General features: G+C 34.1%; 1 protein-coding gene across 1 annotated transcript; it reads right to left on the reverse strand.

The window, feature by feature from the left end:
- Positions 1-1,092: 1,092 nt before the first annotated feature.
- On the reverse strand, positions 1,093-3,920 carry LOC139886516 (ricin B-like lectin R40G3). Its single transcript, XM_071870351.1, has 4 exons — positions 3,319-3,920; positions 1,796-1,918; positions 1,381-1,609; positions 1,093-1,293 (listed from the first exon to the last, which is right to left on the reverse strand). Exons 1-4 carry the CDS (start codon positions 3,622-3,624, stop codon positions 1,271-1,273), a joined length of 681 nt encoding a protein of 226 aa, XP_071726452.1. The 5' UTR covers positions 3,625-3,920; the 3' UTR covers positions 1,093-1,270.
- Positions 3,921-24,039: the final 20,119 nt, after the last annotated feature.

Genomic DNA, 24,039 nt, shown 5'->3' on the forward strand with positions numbered 1-24,039 from the left:
AAGGCGTGGCTTACTTTACGCCACCGAGAGAAAAGGTACGGCAAGTGCGTGTGACACTAGTGAGTTGAATGTAAAGAGTTTGCGCTCAAGTTGGCGATTCCCCGAAGGTAGCAAGTTGAGACTTGCTTTACGTCACGAAGGTACGAAGGTACAAACATAACTCATAGCGAGTTGTACATGTTATTTTCTCAAGTATGACTTGAGAGTGTGTATTATGAGAATGTAGAGTGAGTAAAGAAAAGCATGAGAGCCTCTTTTTCTCTAGAGCTCAACCCTCACTATTTATAGTGAAGGGAAGTAAGGTGTGGCTTAAACTAGCCAATTCCCAATGTTCACTCATCAGTTCCCGAGGTACTGTATCATCAGTTCCCAATGCTTTGTAAAGAGAGCCTTGACTTTATAAAAATGTCTATTGTGCTTTTGGAAAGCAATAATGTTTCTTTCCTTTGACTCGGTCATCATGACTGAGGTTATCGAGGCACCATATTGCTTCGTTGTTGGACTGAGCTTCGTTGATGGACTTAGCTTCGTATGTAGACTTAACTTCGTATGTATATTTAGCTTCATAATTCTCATGTTCGGAGGAGGTTAATGTATCGGAGGTGGGGTACCCATTGCTAATTTTAACATTCCATTATCGGCTGATAGAAATAGAATATGAATAAGAGTTGGAGCATTTTTTAGTTATAAATCTTTTCAATTTAATCTACTCTAATCAAATTAAAAATTTTGGGTCGTAGGCTCGACATGTGTGCCTCGAGGATGAAATCCATTGGAATACAAGAAAACGACACAAAAAGACAACCCAAAAGAATATGACGATAACAGAATCGCCTACGAGAGTCAACTATATAAGTAGTAGTAATACTTATTTCATTCATATATATGTATATAGAAAACATGATCGGACTTAGTTAGTTCAGGCTCTTTGTTTAGTATTAGGGAACGTTTACTGCTTCCGAGCCTTGATATGTGTTTGGTTCGATTGTATTTTTGTTGTCTTCTTCATCGATTGATAAAAAGACTTGGTTATTAAGTTATCGTTATTTTAGCCACGTACACACACACACACACACACACACACACACACACAAAAAACACCTTGCTAGCCGTAGTATTGAGCCACGTACGTAATGGTTCAACTATCACGCTATGGAAATTACATCATGATAATAATAAATTAAAATACATCATCATCAAAACATACATACATAATAGCTAACATCACTCCTGTTCCATGACGATGAACGTGGTGCCCAAGTCCAATGCATCAATGCATAGCTCTTGAATTTCCTAATATTCATTCAACCTTTAACAATAACTTACTTGGCAACAAACAAAAATAGTTATCAGAAAATTAGTTTGAGTCAAGAAACTTACTGAAAGGAGCAGTAGTCCACCTCTGGTTATCATCTTCTGTCCACTTAAAAAGATAGAGTTCGGTGCCATCACGAACGCCACCATGATCTTTATCAGCATTCCATGCATCTATATTAAGCTTAATGTTATTAACCATCCTAAATGCGTGATAACCATCGCCCAAATCCTTGCTCTCGGTCCAAAGAACTGACTCATCAAGCTTATCTTGATTGTATTCCACCAGTTGAACCTGCAAAAACACTCACAATTAAAAATTCACATTTCCATATTGAGTTGTTGGTATTACCTATTACTATTACTCAGATGATTAATTAGAATCTTTATCGCAATATTAAAAACACAAGAAACTAACTAGTAACATTTAAAATACGATAATTAATTATAATCTATTAGTTGGAGATGGGCGAATTCATACGGGATGGTCAGAGCCGATGGCGTGTTTTATTGCTTGTCCTGTGGCTTTGTTAACCAGAGCAAAAGAGGGAAAACCTTCTTCATCTTTCACTCTTCTACTAAACTTCTTTTCCTTTATCCAATGCTGTATTAAAACAAGTTTATTAATTTACTCAACCCAATAGCAAGTAATAAAGGCTTTCTAAAATTACTACGGAGTACTAAATATTCGAGATAAATGGTTAGAACATGAAGAACAATCTTCTTATATATGTTCTTATATATAAAAATGAAAGTCATAATAATACTCCCTCCGTCCAAAAAAAAATGTCTGGCTCGACTTTTTGTGGATTTAAGATATATTATTGAATTGTCTAAAACATAATAACCACGGGGTTTTCATCATGTAACATGGTATCAGACGCCCTAATTAGGGTTTCACAAACCCTACGATCCTCCTGCTACTTTCTTCTTCCTGTTTCTTTCTTATTCCTCAAACAACAACACAAAAACGAATCAAAGCCATCTGTTTTTTTTTTTTTTTCATTTTGATTGTAAGTTTTCTTTGTTTATTTCTTTATATGCTTTGCACCTAACCATCCTCCAAACCATCCACAGCATATGCGGCCTTTTGAATCATCCGATTATTTTCTTAAATAGAAAACTAATGAAAAAAAATGCTTAATCATTTTCTTTTGCCGCAACATACTTTCTTTTATCCTTTACCACCAATTGATACACGTCACTGTCACTAGCATAATAAAGCGTAATACAAAAGCATATATATTTATTTTATAGTTTACTTTTTTTATATTTATTTTATAGTTTACTTTTTTTTTCCTCCTTACAATAATCTGCGTAGCTTAACTAGGTTCAAAAACCCAAAAAAAAGAGATATATGAAAAAAAAAAAACGAAAAAAAAAGAATATAGTCAAAATTCTTGTTTGTAGAGTGTTGAAGAATATTGTTATCGTCGACAGAAATTGCATACCAAAGTGGTACTTAATCCTTAGGCACAAGTCACGGCGTAAAGAAAAAAAACGCTACGGAAAAAGAAAAGTCATCAAGACACACGCAACGATATCAGCGAATATCAGTCTATTCGGTGAAACAAATGAAAAAAAAAGTTTCTTTTATTTCTTTGTTTAATATTTATTGTTTTCTCTTCGGTCCGAACTTTCGTGATTTCGACGTTCGAACTGCGGGGAGTGTTAGATAATAGGTTTGGCCCAAGTCCGATATGTGGGCTGGGGTCCGTTAAGGTTAGATATATGTCTAAGATTTATGTAATCTCTATTTATAGTCGACGAATAAAACATAATAACCACGTGGGTTTGGGTCCGTTAAGGTTAAATATATGTCTAGGGTTTATGTAATCTCTATTTATAGTAGATGAATAAAACATAATAACCACGGGCATTCATCATGTAACAAAAACTATTATAGTTTTTGTCTCCTGTTGAAAACATGTTTGCTACATATAAATAACATTTACTTTTTACTATTAATGGATAATAAAGAGAAAAGGAAGAATTAGGTAGTACCTGATGATGATCAGAAGGGTTAGTAGGTGCAAGAACAACATGACCATCACGGATAGTCACTGAATAATCACTTTTAACCTTACTAAAAAACCTGACTGTTAATACCTCTCTCGTTGATGTCGAGAACTTACCTTTCAAAAATAAAATAAAAAATAAAAAAATAAAAAAATAAAAAAAAAACCTGACTGTTGGTTTATTATCGGTGTATATTGGTGTGGTGTGGTGGGTGGTTTGGTGAGACACATGTTCGACCACCGGTTGTGATGATTGGTGGTGCGCCGGAGTGTTGTGGTAGTAGCGATCCATTTTTTTGTGATAGTAATAATCTTAGTTGGATTGGATTTGTGTGTGTAGATTGTTTGAGTTTGGCCTTGAGGAAGGTAGTTATGAATAAGATCTTGATCTTGATTTTGGCTGGTGGGAAAAATTGAAAAAGAATCATCAATCAATCAACACTTTTAATAAAGCAGAGCAATTTTCAAATCAACTTTTATAACGTAGTTTGATTGGTTATGGAAGAGTGATTAATCTTTTTAAAGGTCTACCTAGTGAGTATAACACGTTAAACATGTCATTAACATTGTTCATCACATATTGTTTTGTGGATGAGACGGATAGAGTGAAAAGTACGTAGTATTTTTTTATTTCTGGCTATTTCAAAAATATATTATAAAGGATTTATGTGTGTGGATAAACTCCAAAATTGATGTCATTTTGTGAATTGAAAAAAGCCTAGTCATATAATATCATGATAACATTAATACATTGATGGGAACTACAATTTTGTTTGTAATAATTAAAATTGCTACATGTGTGTGTTGGAGTATGATACAAAATCAAAGTGAGCGGAAGCATTTTTAAAACTTTAAAAAATCATACTTTTCCACGGATCATTGTACAAAACTTTGACAAACAAAACAAATTAACGAAACCGAACAAGAGAAGATTAGAATACAACCTTTGTAGCCTTTTGAAGATCGAATTTGAAAACCCAAAGAAGAGTTCCTCTAAACGGTAGACACCCAAAGTTCCAACCTTGCTTCGATCTATACCTTCTACTTAACGGATATTTTCTTCTTCGTTATTTCCACCAAAAACCGAACCCAATTATAGATTCCAAGTATTTTTGGTTACTTGAAAATAAGAAAGAAAAATAGCATTTTTGTATGTGTGTTTTTGTATCTTTTTCATGACTTTTCCAATACCAAGACTTGGTATTATATATTACATAATTGATACAATTAATACATCTAGTACAAATGTAATAAATAAAGATTTGTAAAATCAAATCTTTATATAAAATAAGATTTACAAAATCAAATCATATTTTATAAATCAAATCAAATCAAATCAAATCTTATATCTTATATAAAATATGATTTGCAAAATCTAATCAAATCTCTACATATTTAGATTTGTAAGTATATGTATACACATAAAAAAAACTTACTTAATTTATTAAACCATTAACTAATGATTAATAAATTAATTTCCGATTAGAAGGTATATCAAACAATTTTACGATTGGTCTTTGTGTGTGACCGAATAGGATAAATGGACTTTTATTATTTAATGTCATGGGCATATCTTCGGAATATATGTACCACGGTCAAACCACGGTCGAACTGTAGCCAACCCGAGAACATATTTCCAACAGACTCCCACTTGCACTGACATTAATAATATTGGTCTGTCTTAAAAGACACACCATGTGTAACAACTAGTCTGCTACGTTACACTCCTATATTTTGATTTATATCAATCATCCTTTTGTTCAAGATATCTATATGAACGTGTGACATGGTTAAGTGTCAATCATCATCGTTCAAGATTATGTTTCCCGATGGAGATTTGTGGTGATCAAATAGACTGCAATTGCATTAATTCAGTCTTAGCATGGCCATGCATTTAATTCAGCACAAATCAACGAGAGGCCCAGAGATATCGCTTAAAGTCGCTTAAAGAAGAAGGAACAAATTGCTTCAACTGTATAGACATCCACCACATTCCATGATATACCCAATCTGCTCCCTTATGACGGCATTTACGCACAGCGTTAGAAACAGGTCAAAGTATAACATAGTTTGTGTCAGGATTTCTCATACATATCCACTCTAGGATAAATGATGTTGCCATCTTAGAGCTTACCTTTTGACTTAAAACCATGAAGTAATGTCTAAGTGTGGTCATTCTAGAACCTTGAATCAACTATCAAGTTCCTCATGAATGTAGTTTCATATAAGCCTATATTACTACACTTCATAGCAGCCTTAATTCAATTCTCTCTTCCTTAGAGAATGACCGACTGTGGAAGTTTATGAAATGATATTCATTGGAAGTTAAAACATGCAAAATGAAACATGGCAATATACAATGAAATGATCGCATCGTGCGTATAATATAATCTCAATATATTAATCATCAGATCAATTGCAATATATATATTATTACCCAATGTTTAAAGTTTCAAACTTAACATAAAAATACAATCAAACTTTATCATCAATGACACGAATGCCAAAAGACATGCTATGAGCATCATGCTTAGTCTGTGGCAAAGGCTTGGTGAAAGGATCAGCCAAGTTCTTAGTCGTGTCTACTCTACTTAATAATATGTTATTTTCTGCTACAAATTGACGGATGTAACACGTGACGGCTCCACCGTTCAACATAAATACAAATTCTGATTGTGAAGAGCAATCATCTCTACCTGATTGGAAACTAGCGTCAGAGTATCCTTTGAAGCTCAGCTCGTCATTCCCACCATAGACCAAGAACATCTCTTTAGTCCTCCTAAGATACTTTAGAATGTTCTTGACTACTATCCAATGAGCTTCACCAGGATTGGCCTAATAACGACTAGTCATGCTTAGTGCATACGACACGTCAGGCCTAGTGCATATCATCGCATACATGATCGATCATATAGCTGAAGCATATGGAGTCCGACTCATGGTAGCTGACTCCAAGTCAGAATTAGGACATTGAGACTTGCTCAATATCATTCCAGGGTTCATAGGAACGCACCCTTTCTTGGAGTTATGCATACCGAATTTCTTCAGTATCTTATCTATATATGCACTTTGGTTTAGCCCAATTAATCTCCTTGACCTATCTCGATAGATCTTTATTCCCAAAATATATGATGCATCTCCTATGTCTTTCATGGAAAAACATTTCCCTAGCCAAGCTTTGACATCTTTCAATGTCGGGATATCGTTTCCCATGAGTAATATGTCATCGACATATAGTACAAGGAAGACTACAACACTCCCACTAGACCTAACATAGACACATGGCTCATCTTCGCCTCTAATAAAATCAAATTCTTTGATTTTCTCATTAAAGCAAAGATTCCAGCTACGAGAAGCTTGTTTAAGTCCATAAATGGACTTTTGAAGCTTGCACACACTATTAGGATACTTATGATGTACATAACCCTCAGGTTGTGTCATAAACACATCCTCTGTTAGCTTACCATTAAGAAAAGCTGTTTTTACATCCATTTGTCATATCTCATAGTCATAAAATGCAGCTATGGCAAGAAGTATTCTAATGGATTTTAACATAGCTACTGGTGAAAAAGTTTCATCATAGTCTACACCATATTGTTGCGTGTAACCCTTAGCCACCAGTCTGGCTTTGAATGTGTGTATATTTCCATCCATATCGGTCTTCTTCTTGAAGACCCACTTATACCCAATGGTTTTAGTACCTTGTATATGATTAATCAAGGTCCAGACTTGATTATCATGCATGGATTGGATCTCGTTGTCCATAGCCTCCTTCCATTTGACAGACTCGGGGCCTGTCATTGCTTCCTGATAGGTAATAGGTTCGTCAGAATCTATATTTTCGTCGTCACCCTCAAATATGTGTAAATTATATTTCTTTGATGTTCGACGCACACTATCAGATCTACGTATGGGTGGTGGCTGTAGGTCAGTTTATCTTTCAACTGCAGGCTCGTCGACCTCTTGAGGAGAATCAGTTCCAATATCAGTTTCCATGTTGGTTGATTCTTGAATTTCTTCAAGGTCAATTTTGCTCCCACTGGTTCCTTTTGATATGAGATCCTTTTCAAGGAAGACTCCCCTTCTGGACACAAAGACTTTGTTCTCAGTAGGGTTGTAAAACAAATATCCAAAAAAATCAGTCGGGTAACCAACAAATAAACACTTTTCGGATCTGGGTTCAAGTTTATCTTGAGCTTCACGACGAACGTAAGCCTCACAACCCTAGATTCTTAGATATGAGAGAGACACATTTTTACCATGCCATATCTCATAAGGTGTTTTAGAAACTTTCTTGGTTGGGATGAGGTTAAGGATCCTTGCGGCAGTTTGTAGGGCATAGCCCCAAAAACTGATTGGAAGCTTTGTGCGGCTCATCATGGATCGAACCATATCAAGAAATGTTCGATTCCTCCTTTCAGCCACACCATTATGTTGTGGTGTTCTAGGAGGAGCTTCCCACAACCCCGTAGATGATCACGAAATTCATCATTAATATATTCACCACCTCTATCAGATCGGAGAATCTTAATTTTTTTGTTCAGTTGATTTTCTACTTCATTTTGGTATGCCTTGAACACTCTCAAAGTTTCAGACTTTTGTTTAATTAAATAAACATAACCATATCTACTGAAGTCATCAGTAAATGTAATGAAGTATCGTTCCTGGTGTCTAGTAGGCGATCTGAATGGACCACACACATCAGTGTGTACCAAGTCCAACAGATCATTACCCCTTTCACAGTTTCCTGTGAAAGGTGCTTTTGTCATTTTTCCTAACAAGCAAGATTCACATTCGTCATATGATGTAACATCAAATGATTCTAAAATTCCATCTGACTGAAGTTTTGCTATGCGTTTCTTGTTTATATGGCCTAAACGACAATGCCATAGATACGTTTTATCAAAAAGTCTTTGGATGTATCAACATTGTAGATTGAACTATCATTTAGCTTTGCTGTGGTTTCTAAGATGCCTTTACAAGGACTAACCTTGAAATAAAACATCCCATTTTTGTGAACAAGTATTGATCCATTATCAAAACTAAAATCAAAACCATCATTAAATAAAGCATTAAAAGATATAATGTTTCTTGCCATTTCGGCACTGTAGCAAACATTAGATAAAACAATACATAGACCAGAATCAAAAGAAAGCTTGTATTCTCCAATCATGTTAACAGAGGCAACGTTCTTATTCCCCATGATTAGATTGAGCTCTCCGGTCTTCAGCTTCCTACTTCTTGTGAGTCCCTGCACATTTGTACAAATGTGAGTACCACATCCTGTGTCCAATACCCAGGAATTAGAAATAGTAGTATTGTTTAGTTCAATCATGAACAAACCTGAAGGTACGGCGACTCCCTTAGCCCATAGTTCATTAAGTTCCTTCAAGTACTTGGTACAATTGCACCTCCAATGTCCTTTCTCCCCACAATGAAAGCATATTGCTTCTTCAAGAGACTTGGTTTGCGGGATCTTTGAAGTAGAAGAGTTAGCAATGCCCTTAGGTTTAGGTTTGAAGTTGGACGTGCCAACCTTACCCTTGCCCTTGTTCTTGCCCTTTGTTTTGTTTTTCTTCTTCTTGATCCCACCTTCACGAATGGCTAGAACAGTAGTTGCGGGTTTAGCTTTGGCCATGTTAGCCTCAGCGGTTTTCAGCATGCCATGGAGCTCCATGATTGTTTTCTCCATATTGTTCATATTATAGTTCATAACGAATCCTTCATATACACTAGTCAGCGAGTTCAGGATAAAATTCGTTGCAAGCTCCTGACTTATGGAAAAACCAAGGCGCTCCAGTCGGTCTATGTACCCTTTCATTTGTAGTACATGGACACTAACGCTACTTCCCGTTGCCATTTTATAAGATACGAGAGCTTTCACGGTGTCAAACCTTTCTTGCTTTGCTTGTTGTTGGAACATGTCTTTGAGTTGGTTAAGCATGTCATACGACCCTAAGCTCTCCATGCCCTTTTGGAGCTCCGGAGACATGGTCGCCAACATCAAGCATGCTACCTCATTAGACTCGAAACAACGTTTTTCAAACTCGTCCCTAGCCGCTTGAGTAGCTCTCGATCCGGGTTCTGCCGGTAAGGGTTCCTCAATTGACCTGATCTTTCCTTCCATCCTAAGAGCAATTTTTAGGTTGCGAAGCCAGTCCATGTAGTTCAAGCCCGTAAGCTTGTCCTTTTCGAGGAGCCCTTTAAGGCAGAAATTAGTGATTGATGACGGAGTAGGATTTGTGTTTGTTGCAGACATCTATCATATTTTTAAAGTAAGTTGTATTAGTTAGTTTGATATGTTTAATCCTTGTTAAGATAATTACCCAAGTGTGTTCAATATTCAAACAATTATAATTAACAAGGTTAAGATCTATATTTCACTTATGGTAACGACGGGTTTACCGCGGATCGCTAATCATAAGCTATTTAGGTAGGTAACTATATTACCAATTTCATTCATTATGAAATTCTTAGGTTCTGCAGGATTTAGTGATAATCAATTATTTCACTTGGCATGTTTAATCCCTTCTACGCTAATCCTTCCTCGTGGCGGGTTTGCCGCGAACCACGATTTCAGATTGTAAACCGTCCGTGATAGATACACGTGAAATCCGGCCCAACACTCTCGGGTATCGCGAAATTCACCTCACCCTTCCCAACACCCAACTAAAGTCCGGCCCAAGACTCTCGGGTATCGCGAACTCTAACAGGTAGAAGGTTCGGATGTGTGTACTACTCATGGGTAGCGTAAAGTTTACATTAAAAACGGGGTTTTGTTTTCTTTTAGCAAAAGTAGTTTATTCCATTTTAAAACATTTGCTAATTATGTATTGCGTGTTGCGTTTGTTAAACTAATTTTAACCAAACCATTTTAAGTGATTATTGTATTTTGTTTCTATACTAATTTTATAGCTAGCATGGCATAGACAAATAAGAACACAATAATAATCATGACACACAATTATCGGTAGTATGCCTCGAGTTCTATGCGTTTTTCCGGTGAGCCAACACACGGAAAAATATGGTCAACTAGGGACATAACCTTGTGTGAGAATTGACTCCCACTAAAACCGCCATCTCCATTATATGCTCGGATGGGCCGCCTTGTGAACATCGTCTTCTTGATTCCAATCTTGGTTGCATTATCTTACAAAATAACTATTCTATTTTCTATACTATTACAAATACAATATAAATAGAAAGACGACATGCAAGTCGTTTAATAAATTATTACATTTATCCCGAATAAATAATAAACACGACATGCAAACCGTTTAATAGATTATTACATTCATCCCGAATAAATAATAAATTAAATCATACAACCAAACATTCACACAAGGGTCTTATTGAGGCAAATACTACCGATTTCATACAACAATCACATACATAACAAATGGAGTGCCAAATATCCATTTTCATGAAACATGTTTCGATAAGGATTGATTTAAACACTTAATGGCACACAAAATAATCAATCCTTGTTTACATAACTTATGTATGTATGTAAACCCACTTCATATTTGTAAGTATGATTTTCATGCCAAAACCATCCAAACAAACATATTAAGTGAATCAAAATATGTTGGAGATTTATTCACTTTTTAACAAGGCATAAAGTCTAAAATTACCAATTTTAATTTTCTCATTTCATGTAAAACATGAATATAATTTATGTACTTTATTTTCCTAACATTGAATCTTTAATAGTCAACAACAAAGCTACTATTAAAATTTTCGGATTTTGGACAGATTCATACATCAACTTTAAATGGTCATATCTTACTCATTTCTAATCCGTTTTCGATGAATTTTTTTTTTCAAATTTAAGTTCTTTCAGTTAGCTTTCAAATGCAATTGGCTTCATACGAAAATATTGAGTTTAAAGCCTCGAAACAGTCCATCAAAGACAGACTGTTCAAGCTGAAAAAAAACTTTAAAAAATGAGATTAACCATTTAACATTTTGCCAAAACCCAAGATTCAAATGTTATTTAAGAAACATAAATACACAAATCATGATAATAGTTGTGCATGTTTGTTATGCATAATCATCTCCAAGAATCATGCAAAACATACTCATCAAAACCGATTATCATAGAGTACATTAGTTTGCTAAAACTTGTACAAGATGGCTCGGATACCACTGTTGGAGTATGATACAAAATCAAAGCGATCGGAAGCATTTTTAAAACTTTAAAAAATCATACTCTTCCACGGATCATTGTACAAAACTTTGGCAAACAAAACAAATTAACGAAACCGAACAAGAGAAGATTAGAATACAACCTTTGTAGCCTTTTGAAGTTCGAATTTGAAAACCCAAAGAAGAGTTCCTCTAAACGGTAGACACCCAAAGTTCCAACCTTGCTTCGATCTATACCTTCTACTTAACGGATATTTTCTTCTTCGTTATTTCCACCAAAAACCGAACCCAATTATAGATTCCAAGTATTTTTGGTTACTTGAAAATAAGAAAGAAAAATAGCATTTTTGTATGTGTGTTTTTGTATCTTTTTCATGACTTTTCCAATACCAAGACTTGGTATTATATATTACATAATTGATACAATTAATACATCTAGTACAAATGTAATAAATAAAGATTTGGAAAGATTTGAAAAATCAAATCTTTATATAAAATAAGATTTACAAAATCAAATCATATTTTATAAATCAAATCAAATCAAATCTTATATCTTATATAAAATATGATTTGTAAAATCTAATCAAATCTCTACATATTTAGATTTGTAAGTATATGTATACACATAAAAAAAACTTACTTAATTTATTAAACCATTAACTAATGATTAATAAATTAATTTCCGATTAGAAGGTATATCAAACAATTTTACGATTGGCCTTTGTGTGTGACCGATAGGATAAATGGACTTTTATTATTTAATGTCATGGGCATATCTTCGGAATATATGTACCACGGTCAAACCACGGTCGAACTGTAGCCAACCCGAGAACATATTTCCAACAGTGTGTGCATTCAATATATAGATGTAAAGAAGTTGATCAATTTGTGCATATAAAAACTTGGTTGAGCTACACACACTTTAAAATAAAATAAAAATCCACGTTTTTTTTTCTTTTTCTTGAGCTAACTTGTTGCGTTAGTACATGAAACATTGATTTACAACTAGTAAAATGACCCGTGAAATCACGGGTTTGATTAAACGAAACAGTTTAATGATATGTTTTAGGAATTAAGTGAATGTAAATGCTAAAGTCGTTTAGTTTAATGACGAGTAAAACCACGGATTCTGACTAAGAAACTTGTCATTGTTTTTACAAACCTATAGAGACATGTATTTTTGCATACATATGTAACGTAATTAAACCCGTAAAGAGAAACCATATTCTAATATTAATATTATAATAATAATAATAATTATAATTATAATAATAATACAAATAAAGTTTGCTTAAAACTTGAGTATTTATATTTTTAATAATAATTATTACTAATTACTAATAGCAAATGCCTTTTGAAATTTTTTTAAAAATTAAAATACAATTATTATATGAAAGTTGTACAATATTCTTTAAAATTTGTACATTTTTTATTGAGTGTTTTGTAAAAGATTGTACAATTTATTTTAAAGTTTGTACATATAAATATATAATGATGTGGGTGTTTTATCATAAGAAATAAAGGCTGCATCTTTTGTTAAATTATATCTTAATCATAATTAATTGTAAAGATTAAATTTTAATTGTAAATTAAATTGATTTATTATGTCATCCAAATGGGTTAGATTTTTTTCTATTTTCTTTTTGATTTTTTTCAATGAAGCAAAATGACTATTTATGATGACATCATTATAGCATTTTAATATTAACTATAGATGTTTTTTTTACCATAAGACTTTTATGCGTCAACATTACTATATAGGCTTAGAAAATAAAAATAAAAAATCTCTATTCTTAATGTTAAAATATCTCAATTCTGGGGATGTAGCAGCTGAAACAATTAGAAACAATCTGATTCCATGTAAAGTGGAATTTTTTTTTGTGTGGAGGTCAAGAAGAAAACGGATTCCCGTTCGGGTCGAGCTAGACAAACGTGGTATTGATTTGGATTCGGTGAGGTGCTCGATTTGTGACGACGATATAGAAACGGTTGATCATTCCATCATCCTTTGTAATCGGGCTTTTGATGTATGGTCTAAAGTATTGAAGATATTAATAAAAGTCAATCTTGACTCTTATATCTAAAGCTTCGTTGTTGTGCAGTTTTACTATCTGAAGTGATGATATGGACTGTATATTAAAGCTTATTGATGATGCTGAGATAGTTGATAAGTAGCTAATGTAGCATTATTAAAGATTGAAGTATTAGAACGCCTCTCACAATTCTTAAATATACTTTGTTCTATTTATAAGTAAAAGTATAAAGTTGAGGGATTGTTCTTGTAATTTATTTTTCTTGGTGGTTGAGAGTGTCGATAGTTTGTTAGAGCTCACAGTATAAAAAGAGGTCTCTTGTTCGTTAGATGCAGCTGTACAGTTCATTCTTTCATCTTTTCTAAATTCACCCAAGTCTCTCAACCTCCTCCATCTTTGATCCTTAGTTAGGATTTACAGAGTTCATCTAGTTGATGAATCTTTAGCTTGTTCCTTTGATTAAAGTGTTTAGTTAACACTTGTCTGTATTAAGATTTGAAGTTCTATAGAGTTATGATTTTGTTTATAATCTGCTGATCTTTGTTTGTACATTCCTAATGCAACACATGTTGATTTTGAAAGTATACCTAATGCTTCAATTAATTCTAAGGGGAGTAGTCATAGTGAGCCTACTTCTTCTTTAAGAAGATCTTCTAGGGTTGTTAGTTTTCCAAAAAGATTTGAAGATTTTGTTGTTAATAATAAAGTTAAATATGGCATTGATAAAGTGGTCAATTATTCTAAATTGTCAACTGAAAATTTATGTTTTGTGTCTTTGCTAAATAAAACAGTTGAACCTAAAAATTATTTTGAGGCATCAAAAGACATTAGATGGGTAGAAGCAATGAATAATGAGATAGAAGCATTTCATAGGAATAACACTTAGATAGTTACAGACTTACCACCAAATAGAAAACCCATAGGTTGTAAGTGGGTGTATAAAGTAAAGTATAAGTCCTCAGGTGAGATTGAGAGGTTTGAGGCTAGACTTGTAGTAAAGGGGTATAGTCAAAAAGAGGGGGTGGATTATGATAAGACTTTCGCACCAGTAGTAAAGATGGTTACTGTTAGATGTGTCTTATCATTAACAATAGATAATGGATGGTCTTTGTATCAATTAGACATCAACAAATGATTTTTTTGGGGGGGATTTAGATGTGGAAATTTACATGTCTCCCCCTAGGTTACATTGACAGAAATGAAACAAAAGTTTGCAAGTTGACTAAGTCCCTTTATGGCCTTAAACAGGCACCAAGAAAATGGGATGAAAAACTGTCTCATTGTTTGACCAATCATGACTTTGTTCAAAGCAAGAATGATTACTCTTTATAACTAAAACAAAAGATGATGTGTTTATTATTTTGTTGGTATATGTGCATGGTATAGTTGTAACTGGTAACAATATAGATGAAATTAATAATGTTAAGCAATTCTTTAGTAAAATGTTCATGATTAAAGATCTAGGAAAACTTAAATATTTGTTAGGCATTGAAGTTATTGAAACTGATCATGGTTTAAGATTATGCCAGAGAAAATATTGCTTAGAATTTCAAAATGAGTTTGGTCTATTAGGAAGTAAACCTTTAAATACTCCTATTGAGGTTAATGTATCTTCATATAAAGGAAGTGACAGTAATCATGTATTGTCCAATATAACTGTTTATCAAAAATTAGTTGGCAAATTAATATACATTACTTTTACAAGACCAAATATTAGATTTTCTGTCCATATTCTTAGCCAATTTATGCATGCACCTACAAGTTGTCACTTGAAGCTAGCATTTAGTGTTCTTAGATACTTGAAGGGTAGTCCATGTAAAGGTATACATATTAACAAAGGTATGTCTCTTAACCTTACTACTTATTCTGATTCAGACTGGCCAAAGAACTTAATTGGGAGAAAGTTTATAACTGGATTCTGTATCTATTTTGGAAATTCATTAATCTCATGGAAGAGCAAAAAACAACCTACAGTGTCTCGATCTTCTGCTGAAAGAACAAAGCATTTTGATTTAGATTGGCATTTTGTTAGAGAAAAAGTAAACCGTGTTTTTTAAACATTGAGAAAATTGGTTCAGACTTAAATATTACTGATCTATTTACTAAGGGGTTAGTCACAAGTCATCACAACTTATTATGTGATAAGTTGTAGCTTTTTAATATTTTCTCAAGTCAAGATTGAGGGGGGTGTATTGAAATATATTAATAAAAGTCAATCTTGACTCTTATATCTAAAGCTAACTTGAATTGTTGTTGTGCAGTTTTACTATCTGAAGTGATGATATGGATTACAGATTAAAGCTTATAGATGATGCTGAGATGCTGAGATAGTTGATAATTAGCTGATGTAGCTGTATTAAAGATTGAAGTATTAGAAGGCCTCTCATAACTTTTAAATATACTTTGTTATGTTTATAAGTAAAAGTATAAAGTTGAGGGGTTCTTCTTGTAATTTATTTTTCCTGGAGGTTGAGAGTGCAGATAGTTTGTTAGAGCTCAAAGTATAAAAGGAGGTCTCTCTTTCGTTAGATGTAGTTGTTCAATTCATTCTTTCATCTTTTCTAAATTCACTCAAGTCTCTCAACCTCCTGCATCTTTGTTCCTTAGTTAGGATTTACAGAGTTCATCTAGTTGATGACTCTTTAGGTTGTTCTTTTGATTAAAGTGTTTAGTTAATACTTATCTGTATTAAGATTTGAAGTTCTATAGAGTTATGGTTTTGTTTATAATCTGTTGATCTTTCATTTATACATCTTGTTCGAATTATAAAATTGTTCATGGTATCAGAGCTAGTGTTCTGATATTCTACCGGTGAAGAAGTTTTATTGACTGGATTGAAGATTTAGGGCTCAATTCAAAAAATTCAAATTATTTAGGGCTTTTCTGGAGAATTAGGGCTCATTAGTACTTCTTCTTTTCTGGAGTTTTTCAGGCTAGATTCTATTTAATAGCGACTAGTCTTAGTTGTTTCTCTGGGCAGTTTCTTCATTTCTTCGAAAAATTGTGAGTTTTTCTGCTATGTTATTTACAATTGTTTCTTGGAATTAAAGAGCAGGAGAAATCACTGTAAGTCTTCTTCTCACCTTCTCTGTAGCAATTAACCTTAGCACGAAAGTGCTGGAGTGCTTAGGAGATTGGCCTATAGGTTGGATCTGGTTTGACTATCTGTTATTTTATTTGTTTATGTGCATTTATCTACATTCTGTGCTAACTTGTTTTGTGTAGAAGAGAGAGATTTTGATTTAAACATGTCTTTGAATTCTTAAGAGAGTCTTGAATCTTGTTTTTTGATCATCATCTCTTTAGGAATCATATATTGCATTTACCAAGAATATTTTGTTATATTCTTTGGTTGTTTATGAATTTAACAGATTAATTATCTGATTTCTTTAAGGATACAAGTTGTATCTTCTTGATTCTGATTAATTCTGAGTGATTGATCTGTCTACTTCTTTGTTACAACGGGGGATGATAGTGGAACCAATGATACTTTGGACTGAGAATTATAGGGTTTAGGCTTATGCAATGACTCTAGCTCTTGAAACTAAGAATAATTTTGGGTTTGTTAATGAAACTATTATTAAATCTGAAGATAATGAAGTTTTAGCTAAACAGTAGGATAGGTGTAACTCTTGTTAGAACCCTAGAATTGCATAGATTGTGTACCTTCCCTTAGAATGTTGGGATATGATTGAGGTGCTATAGATATCCCTAAGGCATCCTTAGAATGGAGAGATAGCCTACCCATTCACACACATAGCACAAGATTTGTAATGAGTTCAAGAGAGTTTTGGAAAAGTCAGTCTTGACTAATTGACTTTTCCTCTCAACCTTCATACCATATTCGTACCATATTCTTACAATCTTCATACATTCATACTAATTAACATGATATTCATAGATATTTGTTCCTACATTTGGTATCAGAGCGGGGCCTTCAACGAATCGAAGGTGATCGCATGAACATCGATGAATATGCGAACAATATTCATCCGTCCAAACTATGAAGTTCATACTAGAACATCAACAAATCTTATCAAATTCAAATCAAAACACTTTCAAATTACCTAAACACATCCGAGATCATTATCCTTATCATTTTTCAGTTACAGAATTCAGAAAATCAAACAAAATCAATTTCAAAATTAGAAACTGCTACTGTTCGAACTTGTTCTTCATAGCTCCTAAAAATACAAATTCTTCATTTAGTGTTTGATGATTCAAATCAAGCATGAATTCATGATCCTACATCTAATCCTAGCACTCGTTCATCATCTAATTAGAACAACAACAGATTTGAGTAATTCGATCTCAAGTTCATAGTTCTTCAAAAAGTTAAGGCAATTAGGTCTCCGGATCAATCAGGAATGAATTGAGGAAATGTAAAAGTGTAGATGTGTTCTAAATCTTCATGTGAAGCTATCGACACTGTTACAAATCCTAATTTGAAGAATCGAGCTCAAATTTGAAGGTCAAAGTTCAATGGAAAAAGTCAACTGTTTTGAGATGAATCAAATTCGTGAATTATATGTTGATTCAGGTTATGAGGTTGATTGTTGAGAATTTGATGATGGGTTTACAACAACTTTCATGAAGGAAGTGTGATCTAAAAGTATCCGATTATCATATTCAATATTCATATTCATCTTCAAACTAAACGCCTTATTCATCGATTTTTTAGACATTTGAAGATGTTTTGGATCGAATTTCCTATCAAATCATCTTAATCGCTGTTGTAGGATGCTATTTCAGTCGATTTCAAGCTTCAATTCATCGTGATTTCAATTTTCAATAAATTCATGAAGAACAGTTGCTTGTTCAGACGTTGCTATACATGCGCTAATAAGATGAACATAATCAGTTTCGTTTATCAATTTTCTTCTATTTGTGACTGTAAGTTTCATGATTCATTTTCTTCACTAGATGGAGATGAAAATATGATGTTATTGTTGATCTTCGTACTTCTGCTTGAAGATGTTCTTCGCACAATAGATCATTTTTACAATAGATGAATATGCTATTTGTTATTCGTACAGCTGATTCATTTGTTAATTCGCACAGTTGTAGATTACAAGAACCAATTCGTACACTTCATGCCTAATTAGATGTACGAATTAGAAGTACACTATACGAAGGAGCAGATTCACTTGATTTTATTTGTAATTAGCACATGTTGTGTGGCTATAACACCCCACCAAATTCCCATCTGATGGTGTGTTAATCATAGGTCCCACAGTAATAGTTATGCCGTCTATATGAGACGTTTCAAAAGCATTCGCATTTAATTTTATTAAAAACAGCTGACTTTCAAAACATAAGTCAATAACCAAAGTAATACTATTGTGATCGTAACCACAAGCCAAAAGTATTAAACAAATGTAAAAGTTTAAATGCGAAAGTAAACAATGTCTTTATTAAATCATGCTGACTCCACGGCCAGACCAGAGCATCAAACAAATAGCGGAAGCTATACCTCTTATGAACCTGAGAATAAAACACCCAAAAACAGGTCAACAATAATGTTGGTGAATCTACATGTTTAAATAATGTAAACAACATCTGAAAAACAGTTATCAGAAAAATAGTTTACTCGCATTTGACCACGAGATTTCAACAAGCACAACCCAAAGTTGCAAAATGTTACATAATCCATGAGCACCTGAATACTAACATAAAGACCTGCGTATAGCATACATTATACTTATCCTTTATCCCATAAAAATATATACACTTGTTCGAGTGTACAAACAGTTCAAAGTAAATGCACCGCAGTTATAGTAGGGTGAGATTTGTTTAACCTAACGAATCCGTCCATCTAAATTGTGCTTACCCGAAGGTAATAAAAGTAGTCAATCTAGGGGCTTTGTGAACAATAACTCAATATGTATAATAGTGCTCGTGTCAAACATAAAAGTATTTGTAAAAATGTAAATGAAACCAGCGTGTATTCTCAACCCTGAATATATGTAAAAAGCGGGACTGTAGACTCAACTTTGAAAATCTTGAAATGAAAAGTAAGCGAAAAGCTTGTACAATTTACTTCCTAGTAATGCAACCTAGGTATACATATTTAGGTTGGTCAATATTTATATCATATACAATAGTGGTTTTATAGAGTAAGTTGTCCTAATTGCTCAGACTGACACGTTTCAAAGTAAAAGTCAACACATAGTCAACTAGTTCATGCAAGTCAACAAAAGTCAACTAAAGTCAAATCGAAAGTCAAAATTGGTTAAACAAAGTCAAAACCTCAGTAGGTTCATGTCAAATGTTGGTCAAATAGTCAAACTTAGTTCATAACATTCATTAGAAGTTTCAGTTTCAAGTTTCAATGATTATCGATTTAGTTGTCATTTCGTACTCTAGCTAGTATACACTAAGACACACATGATCATATGGCAAGCAAATTTCATTCATGATATGTTAATGGTCAGTAACCAAACCATAATGCATCATAAGTTCAAAGTTGAGTCTCAAACACAAAGTATGTACTCGCATTTACAAAACACATTGCACCAATTCAGTTTTCAAAACGCACATCAGTTTTATCTTGGCCATAACCGGAGCTAGGAGCATGCAAAACAAGCTAGATCAGTGGCCATGGTTCAAGGACAAGTTAAACTACCACATATTAAAAGATGAGACATTTTTGTTTAGCCATTTGGTACAGTTTATTCTATGAAGTCAGACCTTCTATTTCAACTCAATTCAGTAGTCATCAAAACTTTGGCCTTATTGTGCATAATAAATCAGGTTTCAAAGTTTTATATAAACTAGACTTTGATCACATATCATACAAAGTTAAATTATCCAGAAGGCCAAGTCCTAAAAATATCCACAACTCATCCTATAGTGCTAAAGGTGCATACGTAGCAGATTTGGACAGAATACAGGTCATCATTTTGTCGTGCACAGTACGCAAGATTCACAAATCCAAATAACGCAAGGCCTAGATGAAAAGTTATCTAAAACATATGAATTTTATAGATATGAAAATACTTGATTCAAAATCTCATTTCAAATTACTTTTAAAATCCGTTTTAGGTTACCGAGCAAATCAGCTTTGTCAAGAACGTTCATTTAAGCATAACGTGAACATTACAACTTCAAACAACATGATATCCTAGTCTAAATTGAGTGTTTTTGAATTATATATGCATTTATAATCAGTATATAACTCAACTCCATGCAAATTTTTCCAGAATTCAAATAATTCACAGATTCATCAATAAAACTTCATGCAATCATAACTTACACATCCGACAATGAAATCATGCAATTCTAAAGCCTAAAATTATTAGTTTTTCGAGAGTATTCTAAATATGTAATAATATTTAACATTCAACAAAGTTAGGTTTATGTAATCATGCAAAACAAATTTGGCATTAACCCTAATCACATCAAACAATCGAATTAACGCAAGCAATTAACATAGACGCGTATAGACATGAGCAATAGACATCTTTACTATCAAACACTAACAAAATCAGATTTATATCAATTAGGGTTTAGAGAATTATACCTCAAACAATTAAATTGGTTACACCAATGCGTAGAGGATGACGGGAATTGCAACGTTTGTGTTGAAGGCTTAATCTAAAAATCAAAATTGAGTGGTGTTGTGTGTGAGATGGTGGTCGATGATGAGGAGGATAGGAGGAGATGAAATTAGTCCTGGAAATATTTAGGGTATAATGCAGTGTTAAGTTTTTACAAGCTAATTTATATTTAGGCCTAATTAACTTACACTAGTAATTAACAAAGCCCAACAAGGAAATAATGGGGTGGAAATGGGGGTGGTCAGCCGAATGGGGCCCACTAGGGGTGCCCAGGATCTTGTTGTCCAAAAGCGTGTACTCGTGGTCTGTTTCAAGTGCCGTTTAAATGTACCGAAGGCCCGGAATGCTAAACCGATCGTTAAAACGCAACCAATGAGTCCAATTTATTAAAATACCAAATAAATTAGATATTTTTCAAAGTTAATAATTATTAAAATAATTATTAAAATAAACCCGAGCGTTTTGTTACTCCAAAAGTAGGTTTTGCAGTTATTCAAACCTTTGCGTTTTTATCGTATTTCATTAACCGAAATATATTTATTAATTAATATTAACCCTTATTAATTCACGTAACCCTCCAAGGATCAAGTATGCATTTAATACACTTAAATACATAAAAGTCAAGTAATCGTCGTTAAAATAGCTAACAGACAGTTAACGAAAGTGACGAAAAAAGTAGGGTTGTTACATTACCCACCTGTTACTGAATATTTCATCCCGAAATTTTAGTGAATATCCGCTGAAGTAGTTTCTTCCAGAAACAGTTGCGGGTACTTCTGTCTCATTTGGTCTTCACGTTCCCACATGAACTCAGGTCCTCTTCGTGCGTTCCACCGAACTCTAACGATAAGAATGTTACTTTGCTTTAGGCGTTTGACTTCACGGTCCATGATCTCGATAGGTTCCTTAATACAATGAAGTTTGTCATCGATGCGCAGTTCCTCTAAAGGAATCACCAAGTTTTCGTCGGCTAGGCACTTCTTCAGGTTTGACACATGGAAAGTGTCGTGTATTCCACTGAGTGCTTGTGGCAGTTCCAATCTGTAAGCCACTGGTCTAACTCTTTCAGTTATCTCGAATGGTCCAACATATCTAGGACTCAGTTTACCTCGTTTTCTGAATCGTACCACACCCTTCCAGGGTGATACTTTAAGCATGACCTTATCGTCAACTTGAAATTATAAATCTCACCTTATAATATTAGCATAACTCTTTTGACGACTCCGAGCCATTTTTAATCGTTCTTGAATCTGTACAATTTTCTCCGTTGTCTCCTGAATAATCTCAGGACCTGTCAACTGACTATCCCCTAATTCGCTCCAACACACAGGAGATCTACATTTTCTTCCGTACAATGCTTCGAAAGGTGCAACTTTATTACTCGTATGGTAGTTGTTGTTGTATGAGAATTCAGCTAATGGCAGATACTTATCCTATCCGTTTTCGAAATCAATGACACATGCTCGCAACATGTCCTCTAGAGTTTGAATAGTTCGTTCGCTTTGGCCTTCTGTCTGTGGGTGATATGATGTACTCATATCTAAATGACTCCCCATTGCTTTCTGTAATGTCTGCCAGAATCTAGAAGTAAATCTGTTGTCGCGGTCAGATATAATGGATACAGGCACTCCATGCCTAGAGAAGACTTCCTTAATGTAAATTTGTACCAACTTTTCCATCTTGTCAGTTTCTCTTATCGGTAAGAAGTGTGCAGACTTAGTGAGACGATCCACGATAACTCAAATGGTGTCGTAACCTCCCACGGTCCTTGGCAGTTTTCAGATGAAGTCCATTGCAATACATTCCCATTTCTACTGGGGAATCTCAGGTTGAGTCAGTAGCCCTGATGGCTTCTGGTGTTCAGTCTTGACCTTAGAGCAAGTCAAGCACTTTTCGACATAGGTAGCAATGTCAGCTTTTAGATTTGGCCACCAATAAAACGCCTTCAGATCTTGGTACAATTTATCTAATCCAGGATGAATTAAGTACCTTGACTTGTGTTCTTCATCCAACTCCAGTTCTCTCAATCCACCAAACCTTGGTACCCATATTCGGTTAGCAAAATACCGTGTTCCATCCTCTTTTATGTTAAATTTCTTATCCAACCCTTTGATAAATTCAACATCAACATTCTCTTGTTTCACAACTTGCAGTTGTGCTTCACAGATCTGTGATGTAAGGTTCGTGCGTACAATTATGTTAACAACTTTAACCCTGAGAGGTTTATCTCTCTCTTTTCTGCTTAAAGCGTCTGCTATAACATTCGCTTTGCAGGATGGTATTGAAGTTCAAAATAGTAATCGTTAAGCAATTCCACCCAACGTCACTATCTCATGTTAAGCTGCTTCTAATCAAATATGTGTTGTAAACTCTTATGGTCAGTGAAGATAGTAAACTTGGTTCCATACAGGTAGTGTCTCCACATTTTGAGTGCAAAGACTACAGCTCCTAGTTTCAGATCGTGCGTAGTGTAGTTTTGCTCGTGAATCTTTAACTGCCATGATCCATAAGCAATAACCTTGTTTCGTTGCATTAACACGCAACCCATTCCTTGACGCGAGGTGTCACAATAAATAACAAAGTCTTTATTTCCCTCGGGTAGAGATAATATCGGTGCAGTTGTTAGCTTCTCCTTCAACAACTGAAATACAGTTTCTTGTGGTTCAGACCACTCATACTTCTTGCCTTTATGAGTCAACGCTGTTAATGGTCTGGCAATCTTAGAGAATCCTTCAATGAATCTCCTGTAGTAACCAACTAGACCCAGAAATTGTCGGATCTGAGTTGGTGTCTTTGGGGTTTCCCAAATCTTAACCGTCCCAATCTTTGCTGGATCAACTTGTATTCCATTGGATCCTACAACATGACCAAAGAATTGTACCTCTTGTAATCAAAAGTCACATTTTGAGAATTTTGTATACAGTTGCTTCTCTATAAGCATAGTCAGTATCTAACGTAAATGTTGCT

Source organism: Rutidosis leptorrhynchoides, chromosome 1 (genome assembly GCF_046630445.1).
Source record: "Rutidosis leptorrhynchoides isolate AG116_Rl617_1_P2 chromosome 1, CSIRO_AGI_Rlap_v1, whole genome shotgun sequence".
In the NCBI taxonomy this organism is placed as follows: Eukaryota; Viridiplantae; Streptophyta; class Magnoliopsida; order Asterales; family Asteraceae; genus Rutidosis; species Rutidosis leptorrhynchoides.